Genomic DNA, 21,244 nt, shown 5'->3' with positions numbered 1-21,244 from the left:
AGTCAAAAAGGATTTCTTTTGCTATTAGATTATTGTTCATGATATTAAAAGAAAATTAACTCTGGAAATGGCTTGATCTGATAATCTTACGCAAATGTACATCTCGAAAAAAGTTCGATTTAAACGGCCCGGACGGATACACATACTACTTTCATAATATAACTAAAGAAGAAAAAATTTTGTCACGGCGCCAAATGGGTGGTGGATCATTGATGATTTGGGGGTGTACTGGGTGTAATAAAAAAGAAAATCTTTGTTTTCTTCCAAAAAAAGTCAATTCGGAATATTACAAGAAATTACTGGACAAAGAAAAAACTAGTTTCAGCGACTTATGCGAAGGGACTCCAATATTCCAGCAGGACAACGCACCCATACACAATGCAAAAATTGTTAAAGAATGGTTTTCACAGAACAGCATTGAAAAATGTGAATGGCCTGCACTCTCACCAGACTTGAACATTATAGAAAATGTATGAGGAAAATTATCGAGGATGGTATATCAAGACTGTAAGCAGTACAAATCTGTTGATGAACTTAAAACAGCTGTCACCACTGCCTGGAATAATTTGCCTCAAGATTTTATTCAAAATTTGTACAAAACCATTCCAGAAAGATTACTGGAAATAATAAAACTGAGTAGTAATGCCACAAAATATTATAACCTTGTTTTAAATTGATCCCATGTGTCTATAATTTTGTCGCAGACAAAATCGTTTAATTTTAGTATTTTCATAATTTTTTCTCTTATTTACTGAAAAATTAAAGTTTAATGGAGAAAAATATTTATTTCATGTATTTTGAATAAATATTTGTAGTACAAACCCATTACACTAAAAAATCATAACAATTAGGGGTGTGTCACTTGGTTGTACTTTGCCTTAGTTGTAGACTCATCTTTGATACTTTCCTAATCATAGTAGGTCACATTATATACAATAAAACTTGTAAAGTTATTAACAAAAAAGATAATGAACAAGAATGAAAACAAAAACAAGCGTGAGATAACCTATAACATAACAATTTCTTTACAACAAGCATAGCATTAAAGGCCTAAGGGGGAAAGGTCATAGGGTAGGAGGATGGTGGCTGCTTTACATCAACTTCCTCTTTTTAAAATTTACTTGCAGGATACTTAATTATTTGTATTTAACCTTTACATTATCATTAAATATTCAGAAATCGTGAGATGAGGGTCTGGTGTGATGTAGGTTTCAGAAAAACATTTTCTTTATCGTGCCAACGTTGCCATCTTAGTCTGCCTTTTCTTTACTGGGTTGATCGCATTTCATCATCTACCTATTTTCAGTGTGCGTCTGGGCAAAAGTACGGACAGGAAGATTGAACTGATCAGTAACGAGCAAATTAAACACTAGCACTCAGAGTGCAACTGATGAATAAACAATAAGAAGTTGATCAACATGTCCTTCAAAATTTACAAATTGTGTTTATATATAGTGTGGTTGTGAGTAACTTTTGTAGAAAGTAATTTCTGTCGTACAGGAGATTTCATACAACCCATTCATGGGGTCAAACCACTTTACATATTAGATTATGACAAATGGAAATTAACCATTTAAAAAGAAATAGGCTCTGCCAAGATCGGTACCCAGAACATCTAACCTGGAAAATACGAGTTGGTTGCCCTAACCTTGCAAAGTTTGTATAATTTTATTATCTTGTCCCATATCGTTTGTTTATTTAATAACTATTTACACTACGGATGGTATAAAACACCACCATGATTTTGAATGTGATGATTTCCGTGTCAACGCCTAAACTATTATGGCCACCGATGCCCCTAGCCAAACAATTTTGTGAAGTATCTCTGGATCATTTTATCTGATAGTCCTCAGTCATGGGCTGTGTAGGATGACAAACATGATATTTCGCTTGAAAAGGTTAAAAAAAGAGAAAAAAATTGTTGTTTCAACATGTTTCAAATGTTGAAAAATGGCAAAAAGGAGGGAAAATTCAAAGGTGGGGTTGAGATAGGAAGTTGGTGCCCGAGTGGATCGAGGTCATGATAGCTCAAGTGGTAGAGCAGCGGGGTATCTAGCCAAAGATCGTGGGTTCAAATCCCGCTCGTGCCATTGACTTTTTTATCTCAACTAAAAACCTTAATTAATTGGCCTAGATTTAATGTTTAAATATTTAATATTGTTTTTTTTTAGAGTAACTTCATGTTGAGGTTTGTAGAAGGGTTGGCCCTTAAGAGGATATTTGAAAGAGGTGGTTAATGACAAACTGTTTAATATAGATTTTTTTTAAATTTATTACACAGTAGGAAGAACATGAGCTATTTTACATATATACAATTCTTCCTTTATACCTTTGAAAATAATAAAAATTCATTCTTTTTCTGTTTTATTATTTTTTTCTCATGAAAACAAATATAAATTTTCATATACATTTATATTGAACAAAAGGAAATCATTTTTCATCTTCTAACTGCACTTTACAAAAAATACTGTTGTCCCACAAGAAGCTGATTTTTTTTTATATTTTTAAAAAATTTCTATTATGATAGAAATTTTTCTTTAAATATGAAATCTGAAGCTTGTTTTATTACTTACAATTCTTAAAATTAGCTCATCAGTGTGCGTTTTGGATCAGCGCATCTACAAAATTAAATATAATAAAGTAAACGATAATAAAATTAAACGAAGATCTAACAATCCACACTCAGCTATTCGTTCTATTTGTGGGAAATTAGTGTCAGTTTTTCTCTTAGATTTACATCTCCTAGAATATTTTTTTTACCATAAAAAATTAAAGAAAGAATATTCTTCATTAATCATTTAAAATCGTGGACATTTCGGAGAAATCATGAGCCATGAAATGTAATCACAGCACTTTGGAAAAAATAATTAAATCAACTAAAGACATTAGACGATTTTATACTTAATTGATACCTTAAGAGTAGTAGTGGATAGAATTTATTTTTTCTAAGACGATTGAGAAATAACATAATCAAAGACACATCTCATTCACACCCATGAAAAAAAAGAACGCATTCATGTGAAAACCAAAATGATTGAGATCATTGCTTTTCATATACAATTTTTACAATAAATTTTTTTAATTGATTTTCCACCCGTACATTAGTAGGAATATTTACATAGCGTACATAGCTAACATTACTCACTATATATTAACATATTATTGCCAACAATATTATTCAAAAGTGCCTCTTTTCAGAGTCAATCTCTCATACTTTATCAATTTAGTAACCACTAATAAACTCTAAAATTATATTAACAACTAGTATAATAATTATTCTTTCTTTCTTGTAAAAAAATTATTTTTTAAATAAAAATTATTCTATTATAGTTTCTGTTAATACTTTTAATGAAAAAATTAATGTTTTAGCACTGGCCACGGTTATTAATTTCACGGATTAAGGAAAATATTTTTTTCGCAAAACATTAATTTCTTGTGCCACATCACTTCTGCTTTGGGGGAAAAAATTATCAAATTTTTTTATTTTCTTTAGATTGAAAAAAGCTTGGACTAATTATTAAAGCGAATTACTGAGCCACAAGTTTGACGTCTCAGTTTTAAGTGAGTAAAATCCATTTTAATATTATTAAACTGCTGCAGTTCTGTATAATTATACAAGCCGTCCTTTATTAGTTTTCAATAATTACCACCTAGCAGAAACTGTGATAAAAATTGTATTCTTATAAGAGTTTGTAAACAACTGCCTGACCAAATTTCTGTTTTGAAGTTAATACATATAATTTTTTTTTTAATATTCTTTATTTAAGCTCTATGTTTATTAAGCTGTTTATCTCTATCTTCAGTCTTAGATGCATGTGTTTTTCAGAATGGCATAACATGTTAATAATATGAAGTAACACGTATGAAAAAAAAAAAATGGTGGGAAATTTTCAGTATACATATTTTGTCTTGTTTATGTATGTTATGTACAATGAGGTATGGAATACAGAAATTATCACAGGGTGGTTTTTGTGATTTCAATTTTCACCCTCTTCCCCACCAAATTAACATGTTACAATGACAAAAAAAAAAAAAAAATAAAAATAAAAATAAATTGAAATAATCAACAAAGAACATTAATTATTTGTAACTATTAATACTAATGGCTCCTTATTTATTAGTAATGACTTTTTCTCAGTCATTTGTCTTCAAAACTCTGTTATAAGACACACAACTTTTTGTATATGTCCGACAACACCATCTACACTTTCATTTCACATTCACCATTCAAAAAAATACTAAGTTGTTATATAAAATCTATGGAACATTGAATGTCTCGTATGCAAAAACTATGTACACCATTATAGTTAATATACAATGTAATAGTCGTCACTCTGATGATCAGTCTCTAAAATTGGATATGTTAGTAGCATCACTGAAGTTTAGACGTACCATTCTTTAATATCTTTTGTCTCTCGTTTCTTTGGCTTACCATTACCATTTTTAACAGCACCGTTTACAGCAGTGGCTTGTGGTGTGGGCGGTGACTGATTTAATAGAGCTGCACTCTGTCCAACGTTACCTCTATATCCTTTACTTTCGTCTACTTTATAAGCGCCGTTGGATCTATTTTTTAACTTGAGCACTATCAGAATGACAAGGATTACTGCGATCATCGACCCTGCAATGATGCCAATGATGAGTGCTGTATTTTCAGCAGCTTCAGATGAGATTCTGTCTCTTTCTTTTGGATAATACGACGTCGGTGGTTGTGGCACAGGCGGAAGCGGATAGTATTCAATGATTGTCGGCGGTGTCCTTGTAGTTGTTGTTGTCGTGGTTGCAGATGAAGTTGTAAATTCAGATGTGCCAGATGAGCTGCCGGATGATACGCCAGTACTGTCTACAGTTGTCGAACCTTGGCTTGTTCCTCGTTCAGAAGAAGTAACTGAAGTATCGCTCGTGCTTCCTCCAATTCCACTGCTTCCAGTCACAGCAGTTTCAGTTCCAGTGTAATTCGACTCTGTCGCTCCAGAAAATCCTGTAGTTGCAACATTTGACTGAGTTGTAGTATCTGTTAAAAAAAAGATTGATTCAATTAACAAAGTTCTTCTAAAATGTTTTGACAATTTTAAATAAATGTCCACCTTTAGAAGTTGAAGGTGTTTCTTCAGATGTGACTTCACCAGAGCCAGACCCGTCAAAACAATCTTCATCATCACAATGCTTTATTGATTGTTTTCCACCAGTAGCATTCTTAGATGTGACTGGTGGTCTGGTAGGAGGTACATAAACAGGAGTGATGAGGTCATCACCTAAAGCAAAAAATAATTTAAAAAATGTTTATAAACATAAAATTGTGTTCAGTATTACCTGAACCAGTTTCAAATACAGGGGTGCATTGATCTTCATCATCATCATTACACCCTGAACCAGCACCAGAGAAAACCAAATCATCCATAACTCCAGGATATCCAGAAGCAGGGGTCTGTAAATAACAATTATGATTAAATTCACTAATTTCGTTGTCCGCTTGACCAATTAATATATTACAATTAATTAAGGTTTTTAGTTGTGATAAAAAAGTCAGTGTCACGAGCGGGATTCGAACCCACGACCTTCGGCTAGATACGCCGCTACTCTACCACTTGAGCTATCGTGACTTCGATCCATCGGGTTGAGATGAGAAGTTAGTATCTGAGTGGATCGAGGCCATGATAGCTCAAGTGGTAGAGTAGCGGCGTATCAAGCCGAAGATCGTGGGTTCGAATCCCGCTCGTGCCATTGACTTTTGTATCTCAACTAAAAATCTTAATTAATTGTAAATATGATTAAAAATTACTGATATTTTAAACGTTTTTTGACTGACCTGTTGCATTCTTTGATATGGCTCATGGAGTCTGTCCCTGATTCCAGTTAAAAGCGTGACGTCCCCACGCACTTCCGTCCTTGGATCTTGTTCTGCAGCTAAGTCAAGAAGTCTTAATCCGTTTAAAACAAGTCCTGACATAACTCCAACAAACGGACGTTCGACTTTCTGCTTTGCTCTGTTCCACTTCCCTCCAGCTTGTATCTGCGCCTGGCTGTTAAAAACTGACAACTGATGTCCTAGAAAGTCCAACATGACATTCATTACTAGACTTTTTTTTTGAGCGGTTGAGAATATTCTGAGTATTACCTGCTGGATGATTAGTTTGAACGTTGTAATCATCAACCTGAATAGTTGAGTTAGCACCAGATCTAGAGAACCTCACGACATGGTACTGGTTGTCATTCACTTTGACATTGATTTCTCCTATAGGATGGTCATTAGTTCCCATATTGTAGACCATAAAAATATTTCCTTCAACCTGGATATAAATAATTATTAATAAACAAAACGTTTATCGAATTGTTTCCACTTACTATTTCAAGTTCCATGTAATCGTTTGATGTGCCACTATCCACCCGAAGGAGAACGGCATCATCTTGGTCGGTAATAAAACCTAAAGCCAGGACATCACTCTTCATCTCCGGCCTTCTGTCTTCAGGGAATACATATGTAACTAGTCCTCTATTCGGTCCAAATTCATATGCAATAGATTCTGTAAAATAATAAGAAATTAATAAAAAATAAAGGATAATATTTTATATTTTAATTTACCTTCTGTGCATTTAGGACCAGTGTAAGAAGTCATATCACAATCGCAAGTATAGGAATTCCATTGCTGTACACACACTCCTCGATTAGCACATATGTTGTGGCTACATTTAGTACTGGGTCCTGCAGTTAAATTTTACAATTTGAATATATTTTCCTAGCAATAAAATATAGACGCACCATCACAACCCGGTGAAACTAAAGAACTTGGAACTACTGCGTCGTCAAGGATATTTGGAGATTCTCCATTGAGGTCTAGCGAGGCCAAACACCCTTCATATCCATGCTTAGACTGGACATGCTTTGGTAATCGAGAAAATCCATCTTTTGGCAAACCACCTGAAAATCCGTTATCATTACAGGGAAAATCATAATTGACAATGTAAAATTAATCATACCTAAATAAAGAATACCACCAAGGTCCAGGTAATCGTTGTGCCCTCTACTTATAATACTTGCATAAGTTTCGTCTATAATCAAAGTATGTTGTTTTGGAGATGGCCTGCCTATTGTAACTGAATGCCATTTATTATCGTTTAGGATTCCTCTGACATTGTCTCTCAATTTGACAGGGCCGTCTCCGAGGTCGAAAGAATAAACGATATGCCCTTGATTGAGTTCAATAGCGATGAAGTCTTGTTCCCGTCCAGCGTTGTATAAAATTAGGCCTGAAGGTTCTCTTGTTTTGAATTGGAAATATATATTCGGCCCTGAGTAGGCCTTTAGAACTGGAAGGCCGACAAAAGTGTGCTTCGACTTAAATGTAACAGGATGATGGACAAGCTGGTGTTCACGTCTCGAAAACGTAGCTGTCACTTGTATCCTTGGTGTATGACCTCCGGCTTATCAAAACAATTTTGTTAATATTTTTAATACGAGCATAACAGTTTTAAGCATACCAAGAGGTTCAGCGGTTCCATGGGTCGCTCGTGCCAATTCAAAATAATGTACCCCATTGTAGACAAACTGCTGCATCAAACCAACAAAATTAGGTACTGAGTTTGTCATTTGTATTTCTTCTTCATCATGAAACATTCCGCCGATATGGAGATTCCTAAGTTCAAGTACACCTCCTCTTCCCAACGCAGCTTCAACTGGAAGTTGAATAAAAATATTTTTATTTATGGCTTATTTGAGTCTTGTTTTTAGTTTACCTATGACCGGTGTTTCTTCGTCAACTTTTAAATTTATAGTTTCACCCCTTCTGGAATAACTGAGGGTGTGCCATTGATTATCATTCAACCCTTGCCCACAATGAAGTGTCTAAAGTGAAAAAATAGATCATATTTAAATAGAGGTAAATTATTCAAATGATGGAGGAAAATATAGAAATAAATAGTCAAATTCTGATAAATATGGTAACACGGCAATGGATTGAGTACAGTATCTACACCTTCATCCATGACTTTGTAAACAGTTGCTTCATTCAAAGCTCACAGGATAAGGAAGGATCAGGGATCCCAGCCATCTCGGATCGCAACACAGCCTCCTCAGGAAGGACCCAGGGCCATGCCATCCAGGGTGACCTGAAGCCATTCCTGGCTGATCTAGGGTATAAGTCTGGACAGTACCAGAGATTGAAGATCACAGTCTATTGAAATGGAGCTCAAGTCAGTTAGAGACACAATTAAAATGGTTTCAGTGTCAGTTCAGATTGAGTCAAAGGCAGAACCAGAGTGAAATCAATAAACTGAGACTGTAGGTTAAGTCTATCAAATGAACTCATCATCAAAAGTTCGGCAATCCACTGCTTCAAGTCCTACAATCCAGCCCAATAAACACCTCCCTGTAAGCTAAGCAATAAAACTAAACATAAGCATTGAAGATTCCAGTGTTGGGCAAAAATTAGTCATGTCTAATGATTAATGATTGATCACTCAGACCGTTAGTCATGATTGGTAGTAAGTGACTAATTTAGTCATTAGTCGCCATATGTGATTGATGGCTAAATTAGTTATGACTAGTAATTAAATATGAGGCATGACTAATTTAGTCACAATATAGTTAGTCATAACTAAATTTCAATAAATCATGTTCAAATGGGTTCTCAAAAAATGAAAAATACACTTCATCACTTTTAAAAAAATTTCTAACAGAAATTTATTTCAATACCTTATTTAACAAAAATCAATCTTCCATTTATAAGTAAAACTCCGTCGTTATGAAAAGTCAAAAAATAATGATAATGATAATAATAATAATAAAATAAAATAAAAAAATCCTAGAACAAGCTACGCTTTGAAAAGTAAATATGTTTACATAACCGATCAATGGAAATAATATTTCTTTGAATTAAAATTTATTCCACTTAAAAAGAGGGATTTCTACATTATTTGGAAAATACACCATCTAGGGGTCTTGATTGGAATGAAATAGACATGTAGAATAATTATGTAACTTTGGTTTTCATTTATGATAACAATTTTTGAAGGTTGGCCTTGAGCACGACTCTCATCTCAAAATTTTTATCTGGAGTCGGTTGGATTTTGGTAAGTTGGTCATTGTAGCCAGAGTTGGGCAAAATCTAACTAATTCAATCATGATTAAGAATTTTGATTGAATTAGTTAGATTTTGCCCAACTCTGGAAGATTCCTTCAATATTGTCTCTCAATTGGACAGGTCCGTCTCCGAGGTTAAAAGAATAAATGATGTACCCTTGATTGAATTCATTATCAATGAAACATAACAGTGATGGTCCAGGAGTCAGTTGAGACCAAATAAAATGAATAAAAACAGTGTAGTTAGAATGAGAACCTCAGTGAGAGAGTCAGGTACAAAGACATGAGTCACCTGAGTCCAGAGTTCATCATCAAAAGAAGGCAATCAGCGACCTGTCTTCATGACCTATGACCAAGTCTCACAACGTTCCTTCCCTGCATTAAGACTGTATTCTGAGCAATACAATTTTGAGACAGAGGCTTCCTTAAACTGAAGCATTTATTCAATTATGCCCTTTTTCCTGTAAAAGAGCCTTTTAGAGGGAGAGACCCTAGGCAATAGAAAAAATAGATCTGTGTCACAATACAATATTAAAATTTGTAACTTTCTAGTTTATTGTTCATTTAAATTTGTCTTTTATTATAAACAAATTTCTTCATATGATGCTGTTTTGCAATAAAGTTAGTTTATTATTTGTTTTAACTGTTACAACAGTCAATTTTGATCATTCAAAGTTTTTCTTTAACTTTTCATTGAAAATCTCTACTTTAACAATTATTAATTAAGATTTTTAGTTGAGATACAAAAGTCAATGGCACGAGCGGGATTCGAACCCACGATCTACGGCTTGATACGCCGCTGCTCTACCACTTGAGCTATCGTGACCTCGATCCACTCGGACACCAACTTCCTATCTCAACCCCACCTTTTGAGTTTTACTTCCTTTTTGCCATTTTTAATCCCGCTCGAGCCATTGACTTTTTATCTCAACTAAAAACCTTAATTAATTGTAATATATTAATTGGTCAAGCGGACCACGAAATTAGTGAATTTAAAAATTATTATTAAGTTAAACAATAAATATATGTAATATATTAAAGAAATAAAAGTGTGTAAAATTTCTTGATCATCCACATTGCAGATAAACTACTTTTAACTCCAGTAAGATGAGAATATCAATTCCTGAGTGGGGTGGAAGGTGAACCATCTTAAAGTTATTTACCAGCCTCAACTCTGCTTTTGTCTGTTAACTTTAAGTGGGTCATTTTCAAACTTTAAACGGCTTTTCAAAGTAACTTTTTAATTCGATGGAAAACATGATGTAAACAGGATGAAAAGTCATCTTTTTCTCCATTCTTCAGATTTCTAAATTGCAAATTGTCAATATTTTGATCTCTGAACTTGAAAACTAAATGTTATTACCGCTTATGCTTTAAAAAATTTTACATTAATTTGGAAGATTTTTTGTTTTTCTACTGTAAATATTGAATAAATCAATTTACAAATAAATTAGGCCGTTTTTGTAAAAATGCCAATTAAGTATTAATAGAACAAAAAAAAATCCATGTTTCCGTTAGCCAACCATAGAAGAATATTTCATAATATAATTATCAACGGCATTTATAATATATTATAACTTACTTTCTCTTTGTCTCCTAATCTGAGATTGAGACGGAGTTTCCCTGAAGTGACAGTGAATTGCAGACGATCTCCCGACTGTTCTGTGCTCGTCACAAAAAGCAGACTCACCGGTCGTGTTGTCCTGAACCTGAATCGCACTTCTTCGGTTTGACTCCGGAGCTCTCGAGCCAGCCGAATTGTCATGTATTGAGAGCCATTGAACGTCAACGTAGTGGCTTCTGCACGTTATAATTGTATAACATCAGATTTGATAAGTTGAGCGGTTATTATTGGTCTTACATGCATTAAAATCTCTATGTAACTGAAAATTGACAGTAATTAAATTATTTGAACTATTTTCTAATTTGATGTTTATGCTGCAAGTGTGATATGTAAAGATTATTAAAAGTAATATTTTTTGGTGTAGTAAACCATTTCATTTTACAATATAATAAATAAATAATTAAAATATTATGTAACATAAAATGTAATAAAAATGTGTCTTGTAAAATTTTCATGTCGGAACCCTATAATTCACATGCAAAGATCCCTCCTCTAAGAAAGAAATTTCAGCTGAAGTGGCATATAAAAAATGGGTTTTATATCACATTGCTGAAATAGAGGTTCGACTAAACAGGAAAAATGCAAAACAGAGCAATAACGTGACAAGGGACAATAAACGGAGGGTTAGAGTTTTAAAGATGGAGATTATTTTTGTAATTTCATTCAGCTATAAGACTAATTAATAACAACAAAAAATTAGATCATTGCACTGTTTTATAAAATTGAAATAGATTTGAAACAAATCTTTTAAATATGTAACTTAAATCTGAATTGGCAAAGTTGGGGAAATCTTATTCATTACACACTACAATCATGAATGGTAATAATTTTTTTTGCATTTTTTGCAATAAAATCAAAATATAGCGTAAAGTTTGCTGATTACCTTTGCCGCATGTTGGTCCTGTGAAAGCTGTAGCTGTACAGTCACAGACAAACCTGTTCCATCCTTCTGAGCAAACACCGCCACTCATACATGGCTGGGATTCACACTGTGGCATCTGTCGGTGACATGCTGGTTGTATTGAACCTAAACAGTAAAAAAAAAGATAGCCAGGGAACAAAAATGCATTTTCAAAATTTTAAAGTGCACAAATAAATTAATTGTATGATTATCAAAATATAACATTAACATATCTATTGTAACGATTTTGCTAACTATAACCGTTTTATATTTAGAACCGTTACGGAAAGAATTCCTGGCACAGCAACTCTGCGGATGATATTCTCAAGAGACTAATTAATCAAATGGAAAATACCCTCTAAGGGATTGCAATTCGTAATTGTTACACAAGTTCAGTCTGAAATTTGAATTAGCCTTGGTAACAATGTTACCACACTCAGCATTTTACAGTTGAGACTCAAATGCGTATGTTGTGAATTTAAAATTAGACGATGGTTCTAAATGTTCCGCAGGCTGGTGATATATTTTAACTATAGGTTTGAATGTTTGAATATTACTAGCAATAATTCTAAATATCTCTGGTTTCAAATATTGTTAATAATAAATTTTATGCTGTTGTTATACTGTTACCCTAGGTTTGGAGAAATGTTTTACATACATATGTAACGTTTCGATTTGAATGTACCGCCATGCCCCTCCACACACATCTGACAGTGAAAGGAGTAGGGGCTAGGAAAGGGCTATTTTTTCAGTGAAAAAAACAATTCCTTTTCTGTCCTCCATGGGTTAAGAGCTGTTTATTTATAATTAAGAAAATTTGGTGTGCACACAATTCAAGTGAGTAAATTTTATATTTTGATGTCAAAAAACTAAAAATAATAATTGTATTTTAATTTAAAAAAGGGTTGTCACAAAAAATATATTTTTATAAAAACTAAAAGAGATAGCATTTGATTTTAAAAGTTATGTTAAAATATTAATTGTATTTTCTCATTGGTCGTCAAAAATTAATAATAATAACAATATTATAATTAATTAAGGGTTTTTAGTTGAGATAAAAAAATCAATGGCACGAGCGGGATTCGAACCCACGATCTTCGGCTTGATACGCCGCTGCTCTACTTGAGCTATCGTGAGGTCATACCATTGACTTTTTTATCTCAACTAAAAACCTTAATTAATTATAATATATTAATTGGTCAAGAGGACCACGAAATTAGTGAATTTAATAATAACAATAATAATAATTTCCTTTACTTTTACTTTTCTTTATAAAACGAGAATCAACGTCGATTTTAAAATTAATGTTTGTAGATTCTGAAATAGGTTTTATTATAGAATAAAAGATTCTTTAAATTAAAATTAATAATTAATAAAAGAAATTGTAATCTTTTTGAAAATAAATTGTAATAAAAGATTAAAATTTAATTAATATTTTGGTCTCGTATTTATTTTGGTTTGAATTGAATATTGGAATTTTGTATATCAACAAAAAGGTGCCTGATCATTAAATTAAATTAATGTAGTCAGTTCCAATCATAAGAAAACCTCTGGGACTTTGTTTTCGGTTCTCCAAATTCAGTGGTGGGCCCAAAACAGAAGATACACGCTTACACATACATAGTATATATGTAAATACATAGTATACATCTATACATAGTACTGATAGATGTGGCTCATTTTGTGTTCCTTTTTGTCCACATTGAGGTTAGAAATATTTATTTACAAAAAAAAGTGAGTAGGAATGCTACCTAATATTTTTTATTATATTTTATGTATTAAAACTGGTCCAATAATCTATTAATTTTACAATGACTAATTTATTAATAAATACACTTTAGTCTACTCATCAGTGTCATTGCGGTTGAGTGTCAATATGAAAATTGTGTTTGAGCCCAGAAGCGTTTCTTCGGGTATAGTACTTGGTAGATATCTTGTTTTGAATTTTCTTTTGTATAACACAAATAAACATAAAAACTGAAACAAGATAAGACTTGATATTCTGGTTAGTATACAGACTACTAGATATTTCTTGGAATCAATTTTGTGATAATCTTCATTCGTACTAATAAATCAAATTCACATACCAAAATTAAAATGTTATTTCAAGCGTTAATTGTAGATAAGCCTCTCTGTTCATGCTAATAAATACATTCATTTCAATAAGTAACCCATATCACATATATAAAGGTACAAAGATCCTATCCACAGTAAAAAAATATTATTGATTTGTGGATATTGGATAAGCGATTTGGGTCTTCTGCCCAAAGGCTTTATTACTTCACGGTTTGTCGTCTGTGTATTTAGATTAGAGGAAAGGAGACAGCCATCAAACTATTCATACTTTTTTAATTATTTATTAGGAGGGCATATAAAAATGAATCAAACGCCTAACTAAAATACAGAAACAAAATTAAGCGTTTTAGAAATTTGCTTGGTTTAAGATTACTTAATTAGAAGAAAGTTGCAACATTTACAAACATAATAGGTTTTAATGATGTGTAAATATTTAAACTAGGAGATAGGACAGATGGTCATAAAGACTGAAAATACAGAATTTGGACTATTTTGTTGATTTTCCAGGTTCAAAGAATAATTTACTTGTGAGGAATCGACAATTAATAAAATATTTTAGTCTCTTTTTTTATATGAATTTTATGGTTTCTTTTTTTACGGCCGAGTTCTTGTTAATATTAATGGGATGTTCAGAAATCGTGAGATGCGGTCTGGTGTGATGTAGGTTTCAAAAAAACATTTTCTTTATCGTGCCAATGTTTCGATCTTTATTGAGATCATCTTCTGGGCTCAAAGTGTTTGTTTTCTGTGTGATTGTGCCATTCTTGCGTGTCGAGTTGAGAGTGCCCAACTCACCCTCAACGTCGTGTGAAGTGCACAAACGCATCTCACGATTTCTGAATAATCTTCGACTAACGGTCACTAATCACCACACATTAATGGTGATAAATGCATTAATAATATAACAGATTTTGATCTACCTCCCATTTTAAATATGTACATAAATAATATCAAACATTCAAATAATTAAACTAATTGTTTTAATTGTTATTATTTTTATAGTAATTTAATAATATTAAGTATTTACTAGTATAATATTTATTTGTGTTATAATTTCCGCGTTTCGCACGTTCAAATTGAGCGCCATTCAAAAAATCAGCTGCTAATTGGAACGTCGTCGCGTTGGCGGAGGTATCAGCGGGTTCACTTTGGCAATTCATGTCGAGAGACGTGGTTGTAGAAGTCCTTCAACCTGATGATGAGCTAAAAGGCTCGAAATCCGGATCGTTGCAAAACAACTTGCTGTGAGTAGGAACTATCTTTTTAAAAAGGATTGAACACCACACTCACTCCATCATTTATCATTTCCATTAATGGGATGTTTAATTTTTGTAACACATCTAAGCTGACAGTATTTTTTATGACACTCTCACAGTGTTTTTTCTAAGGCGATCAACCGCTTTGGGTCATTTTCCGCCTTAAAAAACTTTCAAGCTGGGTGGTGAGTGGGCCACAGCTCAGGAACCCCCAATAGCGGAAACCAGGGCCCCGGCAGCATCACATGCCCCAGACACATCCCCCTTCACATCCACCACCAGATGGGCACCCAAACCGCACCCTAAGACACCTCCCAACATTGAGTGGATTACAGATTATTGCATACTGAACTTGAATGATTTTGTATTAAATTATTACATCATTTTATTTTCATATTTCCGAAATTAGTTTAGTTTTTTTAAGGAAAGTTACTAGTTTGTCTATTTGGTCGAAGTCATCACCAAGCGAGTCTCTGATGTTAGTTAGAATTTCCAACGGATGTCTTTCTTCTACATATTTTTTGCAATTTGTCAAAATATGTTTAACTGTTATTCTTTCTGTGAAAACATCACAAAGCGGAGTCTCTTTTTTCCCATGAGATAAGAATGAGTAAGCCTACAATGACCAATTCTGAGCCTAGCAAGGACAACTTCTTCGTGCCTGGAACCTCTATGAGATGAGGCCCAAGGTTTTACACTGTTTTTTATCTCCCTAAGTTTGACATTAGAAGTCGTTTCCCACTCTGTTTGCCATAACTACCAAGACTTTCTTTTATTCCAAGCTGTCACACGGATTTTGGTGTTTTTGTAATTTTAACTCCATTAAGGACGGAGCAAAAGGTTTACGTCAATGGATAGATCTAAGTTACAAGTTCTTCGAGGTATCAAATTGCACAATTCGGAATTGTTATATAATTCTTAATTATTGAACGCCTTGATATATTCGTTCATTCAATGTAGAGGTAAATTCAATGCTGTTCTACATTCAAGGAAAAGTATATTTTAATATACTTTACTTTGGAATAAGTCATCAGGAATTTAGCGATTTATCCAGAAACTTGATTAGATATCGATTGAACATGATAAAACAATGTGCGAGCATGGAGGAAATAGGAAGAATGTTTTTACAAAAACCTGACCATTTAAGTATTTAAAGACAAACTGAAGATGGCGAAATGCGTCAGACCCAGCGAGAATAAGCGAACAACAACGATCGATAAGTACCAAATTTCAGGCTTAACACTACACAGATCACAAAGAGAAATCTCACTACTTAAGAAATTTAAAATTTCTAATCTTCTTTAGTAGATTGTCGCATAATTGTCTCAAGATCTACAACTGATTTTTTTTTTCGAGGGTTCGCAACAGCAGAGGTCATATCAACCCTCAGGATGCCGGTGTTTTTGAAAAAAAGCTCATTTGTAAGTATGTCGGGTTCGAATGCAGGGCCGCTGGGATTCGAACCCGGGACCTTTACCTTACAGTGATGAGCGCCGTGTCAACGCCTAAACCGTTGCGGCCACCGACGCCCCCTACAATTGATGTTCTAGGGATGTTTTATCACACGAAGTTGTTTTTAAAGAGCAAAATCCTCCTAATCAGATGGGATGCTTGATCTCCCACTTAGTGTCATTTTATAAAGCGATAAACGTATATTTCGACAAGAATAAATCGATTCTCTTTTACTTATACCACCGAAACTGTACGACATGTACATTTTAGTCAATAAAAAAATGACCTACGAATTATGTTAAATATTGTAAGCATAGTTTCCCTAACCACAAAACAAACGCTCTTCGTCGCAATTAATTATTAATAAATTGGCAGAGCATATTTTTAGGCGTGAGAAAATGCGACAGCACGGGTACTGCTTAATGCCAACAAGCATTTATCATTCGACCTCATTTTATAAATGCAAAATTTCAAGAGAACGTTAAAAAGTGAATTTTCATTTTGTTAAAAGGAAAACACTCTGCTGGTTCCTCGGAGGAAAAAACATGACATCCGGATGAAAATGCGGACTGGTGTAAAAAAAAAGAAAAAAGAGAAAGAGAGAAAAGGAAAAGCATAAGGGTATACTGCATGGAGGGGTGCAATGACCTAACGCACCCCGTACGATCCCCATTCCGTAAATCTTGACAAAACCACCCCTCCTCATTCCATTTTCCGCTTTTACTCGTTTATGACAATGCTTTTAAACCGCCCCGCAGACACATAATACTGTCAACGTTGTCCTAGTATATGTTGAACATGGAAATCGGATTAAGAGTTGAATGTTAGCTTCAGAAATACAAAACTTTACTTATTTAATGAGCTTAATTTTACGTTCCCGTCTGTTTTCTACGTCGAAAATAGGCTTTTCTAACAAAAACCATCAGAATGTAATATTTCATCTGTTCAAAACATACCTATAAATATGTATATATTTTTTCTGGGGTCACTGGACACGATATCTTCCTTCTTTTTAATCTATTGTGGAATATATAATATAGATAATATCTTTATTTCCATAGGTAGTTGAGAACATTCCGCCATTTCTCCTTGCCTAAGGTCAGTCTAATGTATCATGGAAGAATCGGCAAAATTCTGTTTCATTTTAATTTTTCCCATTATTTACAACGTGGTAATTAACTAGTAATATTTAGTGTAAAGGGCTATTATTATTTTCAATTCCTGTTGAGAGAAAGGTGGATTTTGGTTTTCTTGGTTCAGATTTGCAGGATCTGGGCTTCTTTTGCACCTAGTGATTTCATCGAGCGTGTAATCGGGATGGTTACCATCCCTAACATTTAAACTGTTCAAGAAATAAACAGTATATCTAATAATAAGTTTTTTTAAGGTGGTAGAAACCGTTTTTGACGAAAAAATCTTTTGTCTTTGATCATCTTTTTATCATTTTCATGTTTTAACTTGATCAACTTGTAATATTTAATTTGAAGACTCTCTCCTGTTATGGATATTTAATGTCAAAAGCAGCCTTCACAACTGAAACCTCGTCTTTTTTTTTTTTTTTGCTTTGCCATTTCGGCATCCGCCACACTACTTGACACACAGATACATACGTATACATATATACAATCATACACATCTTACGCCAAGATAAAATTGTGTGTTAAGTTTTTATGCCGTAAAACTTGGAAAAATCCCTCCAAAAGTTTTTATACTTTTTTCTAAAACTTTTCCGCAAATAGAAACTTTTTTCCCTTTTTTAGAACAATATTAGGTTAACAACTGAATTAATTAATTTTATCAAGAAGGTTTCTTTTAAAAACGCCTTGTTACGAGCAAATAAATGTGTCTGTGTTGAGAAAAATCTGGAAAAAATTAAAACTTTAGGTTTTTGCTCAAACTTATCAATTCGCTAATTTTGGAAACTCTCAATTACAAATCGGTAGTACACTAAAAAAATGGTAATTGATCATAATAGATCAAATAGATTTTGAGAAAAGGGCAAATTTATTAGGCTTTGTTTATAACTAATGATGAAATATCTGCTGAAATACTGTAATATTTTAGTTTATTGATTAATCAAAAAATAAAAATATTTATGAAAACGAAATGATTGTCAACATTGAAATAGACGGAATAGAAATGACGGTAAACAAAAACATAAAATACGATCAAATCAGCTGTTTGTCCGGAAAAGGGTCGCTACCCTCATAGTTGTATTGAAGTTCCTACACAATAAACTAAAAATACGTAAACTGATGGTAAATATTACGCCATGTGAGAAGCTTTCCATTAAATTTAACAAATTAACGTCCAATTTTTACAAATCGCATAAGAATAAAAGAGTGCTAAAATTTACATTTCTTATAGGAGTTATTTATTTATTTACGGACCGAAATCCACTATAAAAAAAGACATTTTACAAAAAAAATATATAAATAATATATGTAAAAATACAAATAATATATATGAAAATAATAAGGACGTATATACATGGTAATAATATGAATGGTAAATATAAATGATAAATATAAAAATACAATTAAAGAGTAAAAACTGAACAACAAAAATGAAAGACTTAATTACTAACCAAATAAGGCAGAGGAAACAAAATAAAGCTGAAAGACAATTGAAACTACAATAATTAGGTACATATTTAATGAAAATAATGCTCTTTGTAAACATATAATAAGACTAGAGTGCGAGAATTAGTTGAACCAGTAAATGAAATAAATTGTAATAATTTTGTACTGTACAGTATGAAATATAAAAGCATTCAACTAAGGTTGCAGGATATGGTTTTTCACAGATTGCGCAGAACTATTGAAGAAGTCAATGCTATTGCAGATGTTGTTACTCTTGATCATCATTCTGTGTAGAGGAGAAGAGAGCATGTAGTTAGAGCTTTGGAATTCAATATAAAATAATTTATAGGTTTTAAGAGAGTGCGAAGGGTCATGTAGCTGTAATAGTAACCATCCCTACGAGTTAGTTGAATTAGTAAAATGTACGCTTATGCTTGAAAAGTTTCACATGTTATCTCAAACATTAGGAAATCTTATTCTATTATGGCTTAGAGTAGATAGGAAAAAGCTTTATGTTCATTTAAATTCATTAAAGTAAAAGACAAAAACAATTTAACTAATATTTATTCTTCTCTTTTTCCTTCGTAGTTGTTTGCTTATTTTAAGTTCGTTTTTAAAGCGCTTTTCAAAAACATACAACCATTTCGACGTATAATTTTATTACAGCGATTCGAAATGGTTGTATGTTCCTGAAAAATACCTTAAAAACGAATGTATATAATTCTTAAATTTATTTTTTATTGCTAGATAAATTTAAACCAATCAGCAAGAGATTACACTTAAATTAGTTTCCTTACGGAAGCTTCCTTCTCTTTTGCAACGCAAACAATCAAAAATGTAGAAAAAAATTGTCATTGTCGAAACAAATAGAAAAATCTACTTTTAATGGAGCAAAACCGCAATTCTTCGCTGAACTAGTTAAAACTTTGGATGCTTTCTGGTTGTATGTTTCGACCTTCGTACTTTACGTCTAAAGTGTATTTACGATCCGCGAAGATCCTAGTGCCAAGAAGACTGGTGCACTGCAGTTAAACAAAGCAACATTTTCTAACATAAAAGAGGAACACTCGGCAAAGTAATTTTTTAAAAATAATTTATAACAGTACTTGACGATTGGTATCAAATATGTTTTTTTTAATATGAGTTTGTATAATGCACAGGATGATTGAGGGACAATATGTTTCAGTTTAGTTCAGGGGGGGTTTCTACACCCGAAAAAATACATTTTTTTCTTGATTTCTGCATGATTTTCAATAACAGGGGTGATATTTGTTGTTTATTTACATAATTCATTATATTCACCAGTTTTCGTGGTCCGCTTAGTGGATTCGAATCTCGCTTGTGACACTGACTTTTTTATCTCAACTAAAAACCTTAATTAATTGAATGATAATTCATTATTTGATTATACAATTTTGAAAATTTTTATAGACGTTAATAGTTATTAAATTTGTATGTTGTACTGACTGTCACCACTAATGCCTAGTCGAGTGTATGTGGTGATAAATGTAGCAGTTTTTGCTGATTAATTATTAGTTTTTATGGTGCTATATTCAATTATGTAAAGTTAAAGGATGTTAGAATTGTAGTTGTAAATTAAGTTGATGTTTACTTGAAGTATTAATAGTGAGAAGTTTAAACGGGGCGGAGCGATGGAAAGGTAAGCATTTAGCGGCCAGGACCTTCTCGATTTAATAATACCTTTGTGCTCTAACACAATGGATTTGTTCCCCTTTGGTACGGTATTTAATTACGTGGTTGACGAAGTTTATCCTTTGGAGGCTTTACGGTTTCTTAAGTGGTGAAACTCTCCGAGGATTGTATGAATAATACGGGCGATAACTTTTCCTCTTAAAGATTTTAATGGAAAAAAACTCACCTGAATCCTGCGCCCTGGCGTATTCGGCGATGTCGACCGCTTTGCCGTTCAGCACCAGGTCCCGGATGCATCCGACGAAACCCTGGCCGAGGAGGGCGGACCAGACGGAAGACGGTGGATTCACACCGGCTGCCAGACCCCCGACAAACAGGCCTCCGTCGAGGTCAAGTTGATTCGAATCCCCTAGAAAACAAAAGAAAAAATGAGAATTTAGTTACGGACAGCTTTTAGTGAAGATATACGTTATTACCGTATATTATAAGTTATTTGGTCAATCGGATAACGAAATATAATGGATTTTATAAGTAAAACGAAGTATATCTTCGTTAAAAGGTCTCCGGCGCCATTTCAATTGTCGCCGATAATCGAATCCTGATTACACGACATTTGAAAAA

At 33.1% G+C, this 21,244-nt stretch overlaps 1 protein-coding gene across 3 annotated transcripts in view; it reads right to left on the bottom strand.

Annotated features, from left to right (window-relative positions):
* Positions 1 to 2,879: 2,879 nt before the first annotated feature.
* LOC106666175 (neurexin-2) overlaps positions 2,880 to 21,244 on the bottom strand; it is a 167,239-nt gene continuing 148,874 nt past the window's right edge. For 2 of the 3 annotated variants that reach the window (XM_024229884.1, XM_024229886.1), the window contains 14 exons: positions 20,850 to 21,032; positions 11,587 to 11,730; positions 10,662 to 10,879; positions 7,735 to 7,843; positions 7,480 to 7,674; positions 6,979 to 7,422; positions 6,761 to 6,919; positions 6,584 to 6,703; positions 6,346 to 6,524; positions 6,119 to 6,290; positions 5,810 to 6,075; positions 5,314 to 5,428; positions 5,088 to 5,255; positions 2,880 to 5,014 (listed from right to left, as the gene is read on the bottom strand). In XM_024229884.1, coding sequence (XP_024085652.1) covers positions 4,383 to 5,014; positions 5,088 to 5,255; positions 5,314 to 5,428; positions 5,810 to 6,075; positions 6,119 to 6,290; positions 6,346 to 6,524; positions 6,584 to 6,703; positions 6,761 to 6,919; positions 6,979 to 7,422; positions 7,480 to 7,674; positions 7,735 to 7,843; positions 10,662 to 10,879; positions 11,587 to 11,730; positions 20,850 to 21,032 — 3,104 coding nt within the window. In that variant the 3' untranslated portion in view covers positions 2,880 to 4,382. The remainder of the gene's footprint in view (positions 5,015 to 5,087; positions 5,256 to 5,313; positions 5,429 to 5,809; positions 6,076 to 6,118; positions 6,291 to 6,345; positions 6,525 to 6,583; positions 6,704 to 6,760; positions 6,920 to 6,978; positions 7,423 to 7,479; positions 7,675 to 7,734; positions 7,844 to 10,661; positions 10,880 to 11,586; positions 11,731 to 20,849; positions 21,033 to 21,244) is intronic. The other variant, XM_024229885.1, reaches the window with a different exon arrangement.

The sequence above is a fragment of the Cimex lectularius genome, unplaced genomic scaffold (genome assembly GCF_000648675.2).
Source record: "Cimex lectularius strain Harlan isolate CLEC.00 unplaced genomic scaffold, Clec_2.1 scaffold162, whole genome shotgun sequence".
In the NCBI taxonomy this organism is placed as follows: Eukaryota; Metazoa; Arthropoda; class Insecta; order Hemiptera; family Cimicidae; genus Cimex; species Cimex lectularius.
This window is presented reverse-complemented; position numbering and strand designations above follow the sequence as displayed.